General features: G+C 39.2%; 1 protein-coding gene across 8 annotated transcripts in view; it reads right to left on the reverse strand.

The window, feature by feature from the left end:
- The window catches only part of cdk5rap2 (CDK5 regulatory subunit associated protein 2), a 162118-nt gene that overhangs the window by 128038 nt on the left and 20821 nt on the right, over window positions 1-13259 (reverse strand). For all 8 annotated transcript variants that reach the window (XM_041193297.1, XM_041193298.1, XM_041193294.1 and 5 more), the window contains exons 4-5: window positions 4522-4632; window positions 1448-1524 (exon numbers count right to left, since the gene is read on the reverse strand). In XM_041193297.1, coding sequence (XP_041049231.1) covers window positions 1448-1524; window positions 4522-4632 — 188 coding nt within the window. The remainder of the gene's footprint in view (window positions 1-1447; window positions 1525-4521; window positions 4633-13259) is intronic.

The raw sequence follows: 13259 nt of genomic DNA on the forward strand, positions 1-13259 counted from the left end.
ATTACTTCTAATCTGATCTTTTAACTTTCTCCTAAATTCCTCCATTCTATGACTGGCATCTATCTTCCTGTCTTGCATAGGCGCTATGACATGCATTTTTACTGAAGGGGAGCTATATGTTGTTGTATTACTTCTTTATGTTTGTTCAGTTTGTGACTTGCGGCTTCATTATCAGAAAGAAAAAAATCAACCAATGTGATTCAGAACAGTATGCTTGAGATATTAATACTCAAGACTTCAACTAAAATGAAGTACGTTGCACAAAAGTCTTCGGCCGGGATTTTCCAGCCCCGTCATGGCAGAACCCAAGGCAGGCGAATCGGTGGCCCAGCCAGAAGTCCATTAATTTTCAGTGGGACCGGATGATCCTGGCGGTGGGCGTGGCTGGAAAACCCACCGTCAGCGTTCACTCAGCCACAGCATGAATAATTGCAACTGTTCCACCGTTGGAGCAAATTAGTTATTACAAAATTTTTAATTGCTCATTTGTTAGTTTTCCTTTTCTGGCTGCTTTAACTTTTTGATTATTCCCTTCTGATAAAATTTGCATTTCCTTTTAAAACTGAAACAGTTCCTAATAGCTTTTAAAATTCTGACATCATGAAGAAACTGAAACAAAAATCGTTGAGCTACAGTTATTAAAGTGTTTTGTATTTAAATTCATTTCTAATACCCAGTTGAGAATCACACGCAATTCTAGTTCAGTACCTCAATTAAATCATTGGCATGCAGGTGTAATTATTGATTTGATATAAATAAGGGGTTTCCCACAATGCTAAAACAAGAAGTATCATAAATATTGATGAGTGGCCTAGGAACAACAGGAACCAAAGTTTAAAATTTTCAAATATTGTTGCAGATTTAAATCTACATCCCATTGCTGCATTATAATAACCATTCCTTCGTGGATGGTTTTTCTCAGGCTTGAAAACTTTTTGTCTACTTTTCTTAATAATTAAACTGATCCACCTACTGAGCTCCCAAATGGATCAAGGAGAAATACACCACAAATAGAGACTAGAAGGTCCTGGGTTCAATTCCTGGTCTGTGCCGACTTATTTGGGAATTGGGATTGTTGATAGAAAGGCAAAATACAGCAGATGCTGGAAATCTGAAAAAAAAATGTTCATTGACCTGAAACATTAACTCTGTTTCCCTCTCCTCTGAAGCTGCCTGGCCTAATAGCTCAGCAATATACCCTGCTGACAATTAGTACGCAGGCTCATGTGTCAAGAATGACCATTTGGATAAGGTTTCAGTGTCATGGAACTGTACTCAGAGAGAAGGGAAAAGGAGACTTTTTTAAAAAGTGGGGAAGGGGTAATCAGCACTTTTTATTTCAACTCACAAAAACTGAAACATACATGTTGATTGGGAAAGATTTAGAAGTTTACCAAGTGGCTCTCAGGTCTTTTAAAAATGCATTTAATATTTAACCAGGACTTACGAAGCTTTGACAAGAAGTCCTTGTTTCTCCTTTAGTTCACGCTTCAAACTCTCCAATTCCACTTTGAGTTCAATATTCTGCAAAAACAACAAGAAAAGCCCACTAACTAATAAATAAGAAAAATGGAATGGTTTAGCTGCAGCTAACCAATCAGAATATTTAAGGCACATGTCTTCAGTATTCTACAAATGCAAAGCCAGTCTCTTCTATGAGACTGCAGGCTGGACAATATGTCCTGGCTCACAATACTGCTGGTTTTACTCAAGCATTTTTTAAAAAAAGGATCAACAGTCTTAAAACTGGCTTCAACAGCTTCCAATAAAAGTTAGCCTTCAGTAAAGAGAATTACTTTAACAAATTAAGATTTATTTCAGAATATTAAAAATATTCAATTTATTCCAATTTTGCTCGACAACAAACACTATCTGTCCTGAATGAAGATATATAGATAATTGAAGAAGTGCATGTGTTACAAAAAACAATCCCAAATGACAATAAATAGACTAAAGACAATGGCCGGGATTTTCGGGCCCCGTCTCAGGTGGGGACCGCCGCGGACGAGGAGACCCCCAAGCTAGAAATCCATTGACTTGCAGCGGGACTGGAAGATCCCAGCAAGGGGGGGGGGGGGGGGGGTTGCGGAAGGGGGAGTGCGGAAAATCCCACCCAATAACTGTGTTCCTCCACAATGAATACAAGGTAGCAATAAACAGAGTATCACAAGTCTTTCCATGGCCAGCACGTTTAACAATATTATGTGATACCACACCAGAACCTATCAGAATCCTCTTTGCATCTAAACTGGCATAATGCATTAGTCTGGCCAGGGTTGTGCATTTTGATGATGGGGAGATTTAAATTAAAAACAAAAATCTAATCAATGCATGCTTAATACATGTATAGGATGTCAAGAATTTACAACTTATAAAATTGGATTAGTGGTCTGGTTACAAGTAATAAACTCAAACGGAACACAATTTTTTTGAACAGTAGCATTATGGCCATCAGTTCATGCAAAACTTCGGAAATTTGCTTCAAATGTTATTTCAGTCATAATTCACATATTTTCATAGAGAAAACATTATTCTGGTATTTAGCTTTAATTACCTGTATTTATATATATAGTGTTTTTAATTTAGCAAAACATCCTGAGGTACTTCATAGTTCAGTGTCAAACTCAGGAAGAGGGGGGCTGAAAGGGGGCCTCATGTGAGGGGAGGGGGTGGGGGGATGGAAATAGGTGAATGAAGTGAATGACAAAAGTTCAGTGTAATAGATTAGGCTGTGAAGGAGAAACTTCGAGGTGGCAAGAGGTACAGCAGGTGAAATTAAATGCACAAAATGATGGGAGCCAACTGCAGTTTTAACATATCGTGCAGTATTAGGAAAGGTGGTCTTTGTGTAGTGCATAATACAGTTACCAGAGATTCTGGGTGAGTTAGAAGTTTAATAAAATGGAAACCAGCTCAATGGCCATTTGGACATTGATCTAGAATGACAAGGACATAGTCAAGGGTTTAAGCAGCAGTGAAAGATAAGCATTGGAGGCAACTCTTGGTGATGAACTAGATGTGAAGTTTGAATCTTGAGGGGACAGAAAAAGATTGTGCATTGTTGCACTTAGTTTAAGTGGACACTGAAGGGAAATAGGATTGGGGTTAGAATATGAAGTTTCTGCTAGGCACCAGACAGGATAGCTTTTTGCAAGTACCAACCTACAAGAAATTCAGTCTCCCAACTTAATGACAAGACGGGTAATTTAACAGCATGGTCATTGAAAGGTAAATCTATGCATCGCTGACATACATAGAACTGATCCTCCTGGACAGAGATTTGCACCAAGGACCACTCATAGATGAGAAGTGTTAGCAAGCCAAAGCAGATGTCTTGGGTCACTGTAGAGGAGTATGCAGACATAGGAAAATAAGTTTTTCAGGATATTTACACAGGTGTATTAGAACAGGTAGAACTGAAGCCATGAGAGTATTGGTTTAAGGAAGTAGGCTACTGAGGAGACAACAGGGTGAAGAATGGCATGTTGAAAGCCATGAAGTCAAACAAGAAGAATGTCACTGTAGGCTTGCAACAGGGTGAATGGAAACTGAGTTACAAACAAATGGCAAGACAGCAAGCATTAGATTATTAGAATAAATTCCAGGATGAGAAGAAAATGATGTTTGCAATGGTATGAAAGTGAACAGGATGGTAGAATTAGGTCATTTTTTTTTAATAAAAGTGATTCTTTTCCTTTTCTTATTTTTGAGGTGTGGCTGCTAGCATATTAAGCCTTCATTTGCCCATCCCTGGTTACTCCTGAGAAAATGGTGGTGGGTCGCCATCTTGATTTGCTGCAGGCCATGAGGTGACAGTACTTAAACAATGTTGTGCAGTAGAGAGTTCCAATATTTTGACCCAACAATGAATGAACAGCAATATAAAGTATTTAACTTGAAGGTGATGGTGCACCCGTGCACCTGTGACTCTTGGCCTTTTAGGTAGTGTTGGGGGTCAAATTTGGAAGGTGCTGCCAAAGAAACCCTGACGCAGTCCATCTTGCAGATTGTGGTTGTAGTGTGCACTATGTGCCAATGATGGGGGAGTGAATGTTTGAGCTAGTGGATGTGGTGCTAATCAAGCAGCCTGTTTTATCCCAGATGGGGTCAAGCTTCTTGAGTTTTGTTAAAAATGTAACCATCAAAGCAAGCGGAGAGGATTCCATCAGGCTCCAGCATGACGGAGGCTTTGGAGGTGTCAGGTGAGCCAATTGCCACAATATACCCAGCTTCTGGCTTGCTCCAGTCGCCATGGTATGTGTGTGGCTGGTCAATTAGCAACCCCCAGAATCTGATGAAAAATCACTGATCTGAAACATTTTTCTATAGAAGCTGGAGTGCTTCCAGCCATTTTTGGTTTTATTTCCAATCTCCAGCAGATTGGTAATTTTAAATTTAAAAAAAACCTTCTTTACGGATCTGTTTGCTGAAAGCTGACTACGAGTCACTAAATCTCCCTCATGTATTGGTAAGTGTGCACATCATTTGCATTAAATGTTCCTACATTATTTTAACCCTCACCATCTTAAAAATATCTTCGCTGCCACAATCAAACTTCTGTTGCATCCGCTCCTCCAGGAAGTAGATTCGAAGTTTGAGATTAAAGTTTTCTTTCTTTAGCTCAGTGATTTCCTGCAAGATAAAAAAGTGACAATGCGATATGGCAGCAGATAGAGTACATTTTTCAATCCATCTAAAATTTATCTTGACATTTAAATGTTAGCTTTAACTTAGCAAACACTCTCTAATAGTGCACCCATTGAGAAGATGCTGGACCATTCAGCAACCAAAGCCTTCAGAGACCAAAAACAAAAAACTGCGGATGCTGGAAATCCAAAACAAAAACAAAATTACCTGGAAAAACTCAGCAGGTCTGGCAGCATCGGCGGAGAAGAAAAGAGTTGACGTTTCAAGTCCTCATGACCCTTCAACAGAACTGCCTAGTTCTGTTGAAGGGTCATGAGGACTCGAAACGTCAAGTCTTTTCTTCTCCCCCGATGCTGCCAGACCTGCTGAGTTTTTCCAGGTAATTCTGTTTTTGCCTTCAGAGATCTCCTTTTTAAAATCTCGTTACAGAATGAGAAGCATTCCTTACAGGAACAGTGTCATCGATAGAACAGTACACATGATGTAACATGATTTATTGACTTCAACTGGATGCATATTGAAGCCTGAGTAGCACTGAAACTTCAAAAAAAAAACACCGTAACTGTTTTCTGCATTTGAACTGTTTGCAATTTCAAATTTCAGCTGAAAAAGTTCTATAATTTAGGATTGAACTTATTTAAAGATACTTTTTCAGACCTGCTTGCATTGGCCAATCCTTAAGCACCAATTACTATCCTGCAAAAACCAAAAAAAGGGGAACAGAGGATTGTTTAATAGACAGCAAACAGAGAGTAGGGATAAATGGAGCATTTTCAAGTTGGCAGGCAATGACTAGCGGAGTGCCACAAAGGTCAATGCTGGGGCCTCAGTTATTTACCATCTGTATTAATGACTTAGGTGAAAAGACAGAGAGTAATATATATAAGCTTGCCGACGATATAAAGTTGGTAGGAATGTAAATTGTGGGGAGGACACAGAGGCTGCCAAAAGATACAGGCAGGTTAAGTGAGTGAGCAAGAAGATGACAGATGGAGGAAAATGCAGAGAAATGTGGGGTTACTTGCATTGGTTGCAAGAATAGAAAAGCAGAAATTTTTTTTAAAAGGCATGAAACTTATAAGTGTTGATGTTCAAAGAGATTTTGGTGTACTTGTACAAGGAACACAAAAACGGTTAGCATGCAGGTGCAGCAAGCAATTAGGAATTGAAATGGCATGTTGGCCTTTATTGCAAGCGGATTGGAGTACAAGAATAAAGAAGCTTTGCTACATTTGTACTGGGTGTTGGCGAGACCATACATGGAATGCTGTATGCAACTTTGACCTGAATTTTTCAGGCGGCAGGCAGGCTCGGCGGGTGCGGGTGGTCGCGGAGCCAATCACCATCTGCGCTGCCATTTTATGCAGCTGGGTCAATTAAGGCCTGCCCAGCGTAAGACGTAAGCGGTAGCGCTCAGCGCTACTTCTGTGAGCGGGGGGGGTGGAGAGATTCAGGGCCAACGTTCTTTCACAAAGCAGCGCTTCAATCTCCCCGAGTCATGGAGTTGCCTCGGGTAATTGAAGGGCTATTGTAATTATTAAATAAATGGATGTAAAATTCAATTAAACATGTCCCCTCATGCGATTGTGTCACATGAGATGGGACATGTTTTGATTTTGCGGAAAAATTATTTGTTTATTTAATATAAGCTTTAGGAAACCTCATCCCGCTCGTGGATGAAGTTTCCTAAAATACGCGAAGGCCGCTTGGGCTTTTCGCCTGCCCCCCAACCTTAAGGTTGGACCGGCAGCGTTAACAATTACATCAATGACTCCCTGAATGGCCACAATAGGCCATTTACATATTGGCGGGTGTGCAGCTGACTCCGGTGCACACCCACTGAATGAAATATCGTGGAACTGTGCGATGACATTCGGGACGCACATTTGATGTCATCACTCGTCATTTTACCCCTCAGTGTGTCACCCCCCCCCAAGAGCATGCCGACTGAAAAATCCTGACCTTTATTCCTCCATAATTAAGGAAGGATATACTTGCAATGGGGGCAGTACAGAGAAGGTTCACTGGATTGGTCCCTGGGATGACAGAGTAACCTATGATGAGAGGCTGAGTAAATTGGGTCTATATTCTCTGAAGTTTAGAAGAATGAAAAGTGATCTCCCTGAAACAGTCAAGATTATGAAGGAGCTTGACAGGATACATACTGAGAGCATGTTTCCCCTGGGTGGGGAATTTAGAACAAGGGGCCACACAATCTCAGGATAAGGGGCCAATCATTTAGGGCTGAGATGAGGAGAAATTTCTTCACTCAAATTATGATGAATATTTGGAATTCTCTATCCCAGAAGGTGATGGATGTGCCATCAATGAATATATTTAAGGCTGAGAATCAAGGGATATGGGGAGAGGTGGGAAAGCGGAGTTGAAGCTGAAGATCAGCCACGATCATATTGAACGGCAGAGCAGGCTCGATGTGCCATACAGTCCTCTCCTGTTACTACATTCTAAAGATAGTAATTAAAAATGCAAGCTCGTGCACAAAGTTGAACAGGAATCTTTACAAACCTAAGTAACATATGTCAATGGTATCAGCAACTTCTAAATTTACAAAGTGCCATCTGGACTATCAGTCCACTGAAATACAGCCCCCAACCCTCCCACTAGCCTTTTTCTAGGAAGCCTCGAAGGAATGATTTGACAGTAGTTCCACATAATTATCAACAATAAAATTAAAGTACATATAAGTTAATTACAGTGTAAATTAGAAGTCAAGTAAAACCACATGGATCTACTTTATAGTTTTATTAACACCCACGTACTTTCAAGCAGAGACAGGGATTTCCTCCATGTTATGTAGGGGGAAAATGGCAGTTTTAATTTTGGGCAACCTAATGATTTTGCCAACAATCAACCTTGACTGGAGGCAGCACTTTCACTTCTAAATTGAAAGATCACATGTCAAGTTTCATTCTGCTACTTGAGCTCATAACTTAGGCTGACACTTCAGTGCAGTGCTGAGGGGATGCTTTCATAACTATCATCTTTCATTAAACCAAAGTCCCTTCTGCCTTTTCAGGTGGATGTAAAGGATCCCATGACAAAATGGAAAAGGGACAGGGTGTTCTTCTGGTCCTCTGGTTAATATCTATTTCCGCAGCCAGCACCATCAAAACAGATTCAATAGTTATTTATCTCAATTCTATTTGTGGATCCTTCATTGAGCACAAATATGCTACCACATACGATGCATAAGAATAACACTTCAAAACGAAGTAACTACAAAGCAGATACAGGTTGGGTACAATCCAAGAACAAAAGAAAAGTTGCGATTTATCAGTTGTATTATTCAAATCACAAATTTTATTAAAGCTCTTTCTACAGAGCAGTTGATCGATGCTACAAGTAATCAGTATGGAAGAAAAAGCTGAATTGTTTTTACGAGCATAGGTTTCAGATCAGCGAGTCTCCCTTCTCCTGTAGCTGCTTTAGTCCAGGAAAATAGCACGTTCTAATATTACAGTACAACAGCTAAGATATCAACGAATGATACATGTCAGTATAGACTGTAATGGTCTCGAACATCAAAGCCATCATCCAGTGAAACAAAACACAAGTACAAGCATAGTGGTAATGTTATTGGATGAGTAATCCTGGGACCTGGACTAGTTGTTGAGAGACATAAATTCAAATTCCAATATGGCAATTGGCGGATTTAATGAAAATTTTAGCATTGATAATTGTGCTTTTTTTTTTACAGCCTTGTACAAATTTGTCACCATTTGGGAAATAAGTTAGCTTTTTGATCAAAGAAAGTGTGAACAGTTCACAAATCCATTAAAAACCCACAAAACTTATTAAAAATCAGTTAATATAATTGAAATATAAAAGCTAGTAACAATGATGGCCATGAAACTACGAAATTGCTGTAAAAATCCAACTAGTTCACTAATGTCCTTTAGAGAAGGAAACCTAACATTCATATCCAATCTGATCTGTATGGCTTCAGACCCATAACAATGTGGTTGATTCTTAGCTGCCCTCTGCAAATGGCATCGCAAGCCACAAAACTGTATTCAAGAAGGCTTCTTCTCAGCGGAAAGTAGGATTCGGTGATAAATGCTGGCCTTGCCAGCGACCACCACATCCATGAATTAAAATAATTGCTTGCTTTCCATGGCAACTGAGTCGTATTTTCATATAAGCCAAGTACTTGGAACTCCTGCCTTACAGATTAATTCACTACAGTTAAAAGCTGTAGGGGTCACTTAGACATTCTCAGTCATGAATAGTTACAGATTAACTATCTGTCCATATTTGTTTCTGGACAAACAAGATGTTCCAATGCACTGAAGTTGCCAGATCCTATTCCCCACCTGCCGCCCCAGACAATCTTTCCTTTCTGCACCTCATGTTTGCTCTCCTGATCCACTTTTTGTTCCTTAGCTCTGTCCAATTTTCTCTCTTGCTCTTTGCCTTTCAACTCCACATGTGTTGACAGATTCCTCCTAATCATTGAGGAATCTCAACCCATGGGCAGCATTTCAGGAGGCCCAACTACCAAAGGAAACTCCCAGCACAACTCCACTGCAGTGGGTCTTTTCTATGAGTTATAACAAGGAAAGGGAAGTGTGGGAAGAAGCTCTTCTGATCACTGTCTCAGATCCTCCACTTAAGAAATACCCTGTAACACAACAATATGTGAATCACTCTCTCACGTTTGGCACATGAAGATGACCTTTGAGAAGTGTGTTACTCAGTTTGATTATTTTTTCACTTTAACTTGCATCCCTAACAGATGCTATTCTGGCTGACACAGGCTTTCATTCATTACCCGCTCCTTGTTACACACTCTTCATCTGTCTTCTCTTTCCTCTCCTACTATGCAAGTCATATCTAGCCCTTCCCTTTCCTCTCCTAAGTGCTGTAAAACATCATCACTGCTCAAACCTAAATCTACCATTGCTCATTTCAATTACCTCCACCTCCCCCACTAGCTACCCAAGAAAAAGTTTCTTGGTCAAAATCAATGATGATTTTCTGATTGTAACAACCGTATTCTGTCTCATCCATGGCTTTTAAAGGTCAGCCATTCTAATGTTTCAAGCTCAAAATTTATACAGTAGAGGTGGTTTTGCTCTTGCCAAAAAAAAAATTGTGACTTGAGTGCCAATTTCTGCATCCTCAGTTGTTTAAGCTGAGCTTGCTGGGTTGAGACCAGAGTTCTGATTAAGTTCAGCTCAGAATCAGCTCTTGTCAGTAGTGGCTTTTTTTTCATATTCCTTTTTTTATTCCCTCAAATCTCTAAGTATGCCATCCTAAGCAGCCTAGAGTTGAAATCAAAACTCATCATGCAGTCTCTCTTGTACCTTGACAAGGACTCACCTTATAACTAGGCTTTGCATTTCCCTACCGTTTTAAAGCATTTACAACCCACTATGGTCCAATAATCCCAATTCCTCAAGCTTGCCTAGTCCGTTTTCCTTGGTCATGCAATGCACCAATATCTTTTTGACCTTTATTTTCATTTTATCAGTAAAAAATAACTTGTGTTTATGAATCGGAAATATCAATCTGTTATGCAACACTTCTTTCAGTTCGCCATGGCCTCTCTCAATTTCAACCAGCACAATGCCTTATGTGTCATGTTAAATTATATTTAAAAAGCTACCAGCATCCTGTGAATCATCAAAGCAATTCTTTCACAAAAACAAATTGTTTGCCAGACAGCAGGTTTGTGAAAATGGTGCTTGTGGGGTCAAATTACATTTGGAATCCTGAAAAAAAGGCAAGAGTATAAAAACAAATAGTGTATAAAAATTCTGCAACTGACAAAAAAGTTGGTCTAGCCACCATGACTGTTCAGTGAGTGCTTGTAATTTGTATGTGCAATTAATTCCACTCTTATCCAATTTTAAAAAACGTCTTCCTTCCCTTCCTGTTCAGCACATTTAAACAATAAAAGTCAATTGCAAAATTTTTAATGATATTAGATTTGCATGTTAGTGAACAAACTCTTTGAAGAAAAATATTTTTTTTAAAAAATTCTACATTCAAAGTAGGAATGAAAGCCCTTGACTAAACCTTGTTTGTATAAATATATTGTTGCAGCACACTGATTAAAGAGGACAACTCACTCAGTGCCGGATTAAAATTCAGGCAAGTTTTTATGCATTAATGGTCATGCAGACAGTGTTACAGTCCATCTATAATCACATTTCACTAGGATGCCAATCAAATTAAATTAGTATCCTGGAACCTTTGCTCAAACATTCAACAATTACATTGTTAAGATCATACGACACTGTGTTGAGAAAAAGCAGACAAAACAGAAATAAAATCAGCGAAACACTCATTAGTCAAAATAGATGCCTGGAACCCTTTCATTGTAAAAGATGCAAGTTGAGTAATTACTCATTAAGTTAAATGCAACTGCTTAATTGCAGCAATGTTTCAAAGAAACATTTATCAATCACGTTAATTATGCTCACACATAAATCATGCACTATTGTGAAAAGACACATTTTTGAATAAGTAAGTCTCCCTGTTATATTGTATATTAAAATTGCTGAGAAAGTCATAAAATGTTAAAATGTCTGATATCAAGTTGGGTCAATCAGAAACCCACCTAGAAATGCCAATACCAGCTAAACCTGTAGGTGGCATTGTGATAGAGGTTTGCAATTGAATTAAATGCTCTGCACTGAGCTAACACTCACTGCGTGGCAAGCTCTCTGATATATCCGAGCACTGGGCAGCCAGCAACGTTCCCTTGAAAATTTAGTTGCACGCATATTATTTAAATTTGTTTGCGGTTTGTGCCCACTCATTATTTCTCACAAAACAAAGCCTGCAAGGTATCTTTCAGGCTACAGGAACATTGATGGTTGGCGAATTATCTCTCAGCAGTATTTCTCAGTCTTTGGTTAACTTTAATAATTTGCTTCAAGAAAATATTAAACTCTGTTTCTAGCTATTAAATTTTACTTTATACAGTAAATTTATATAATCTGTAACCCAAATCAGTAAGCATGTTTTTTTTTCCCTTTATTCTTTCACAGAATGTGGGCATCGCTGGCAATGCCAGCATTTGTTGCCCATCCCTAATCGCTTATGACTTATGAGGCCATTTCAGAGGGCAGTTAATGTCTGAGTCACATGTAGGTAAGACTGCCAGAGCAGGTAAGAATGGCAGATTTCCTTCCCTAAAGTGAACCAAATAGGTTTTTAATGACAATCGATGATAGTTTCATGGTTACCAATACTGAAATTAGCTTTTGCTTCCAGATTTATTAACTGAATTCAAATTCCACAAGTTGTCATGGTGAGATTTGAATCCATGTCCTACAGCATTAGCCCGGGCCTCTGGATTACTAGCTCAGCATCATTGCCACTAGGGCCGCCATCTCCCTTGGGGAAGATGTGATTTGAAAAGAAATTTAAGGCGCCTATACACAGTGAATAAGAGAGAAAGTAAAGTTGTAAAGCTTTATTAAATACTTATAAGCTCAGTAATCAAGGCTTAACTGGGTTCTGAAGCAAACAGCTGTATCAAAAGGAGCAAAAATCAGCTGACGTTCAATATGCGTGGGTCATTCAGATTGATGAAGCAAAGATCAACATCAACTCCACTAAGCTATACATCTAATAGATTGAATCTTATGTTTAGCCCAATATCCATGGCATATACAGTAAACTGTTAAGCAATGTCTCAATTTTAATGCTCATAACCTCAAGAATCACCGCCAATTACAAGTACCTGGGCCAAGTTCCATGGACAAAGGATAGTATAAACGCTCCATTAAGAAATGTGTTAAAGTGAGAATGTTGCACAGGTTAGGGGAGTGAGTCGGTCTCTCAACAACAGACTCCAGATCTGTTCAGATCTCAGAAGTTACTCTACCCAGTGGGAACACTAGGAAAAACTGAAAGGAAAAAAGATGCTGCAAGATAGACATGTGCTCTTTGTATCTTTGTGTAGGAGTAATATCTCAACATATTGACTCATTATATCTTTTATGTAGGCGTAACATTTTTACATGTTGGCTCCATATCTCCATTAATCAGAGTGGGGCTACACTAATGGGCCAAATGGAAGGGGTGGGTGTTAGTCATATAAGGTGACGAGAAACAATAGCACATCTGTAAGAAAATGGGATTAGGGAGGGTAAAGCAGTTAAAAGACACTGTGTAGATGGAGAGTTAGAACTATCAGATCTGGGATAGATGCCAAGCTAGAGGATGGCAGAAAGATAATGACTTGCAGCACAGGATTATTGGGGAGATAGTAAGCTGCAAAAAGAGTCACCATCACTTTGATTCTGTGCTTGGAGAGAATCGGTCAGTGACAATGGAAACCCTTCCACAACATCAAAAGTGGTCCCAACAAACGAACAATCTTCTTTGAGACAGTGATGCTTTATCATTAACATAAAATGTCCTAAGGCATTTACAAAGTTTAAAACAAAATTTGATGCCGTGCCACATAAAGACCTTAGGGCAGATGACCAAAAACTTGGTCGAAAACTTATGTTTTAAAGAACCTCTTAAATGAGGAAAAATGAGGAGATTGGAAGAGGAAAATCCAGAACTCAGGGCCCAGGCAGCTGAAGGCATGACCAGCAATAACGACATGAACAAAATCTGGAATGCTC

This window comes from Carcharodon carcharias, chromosome 8 (genome assembly GCF_017639515.1).
Source record: "Carcharodon carcharias isolate sCarCar2 chromosome 8, sCarCar2.pri, whole genome shotgun sequence".
Lineage (NCBI taxonomy): Eukaryota > Metazoa > Chordata > Chondrichthyes > Lamniformes > Lamnidae > Carcharodon > Carcharodon carcharias.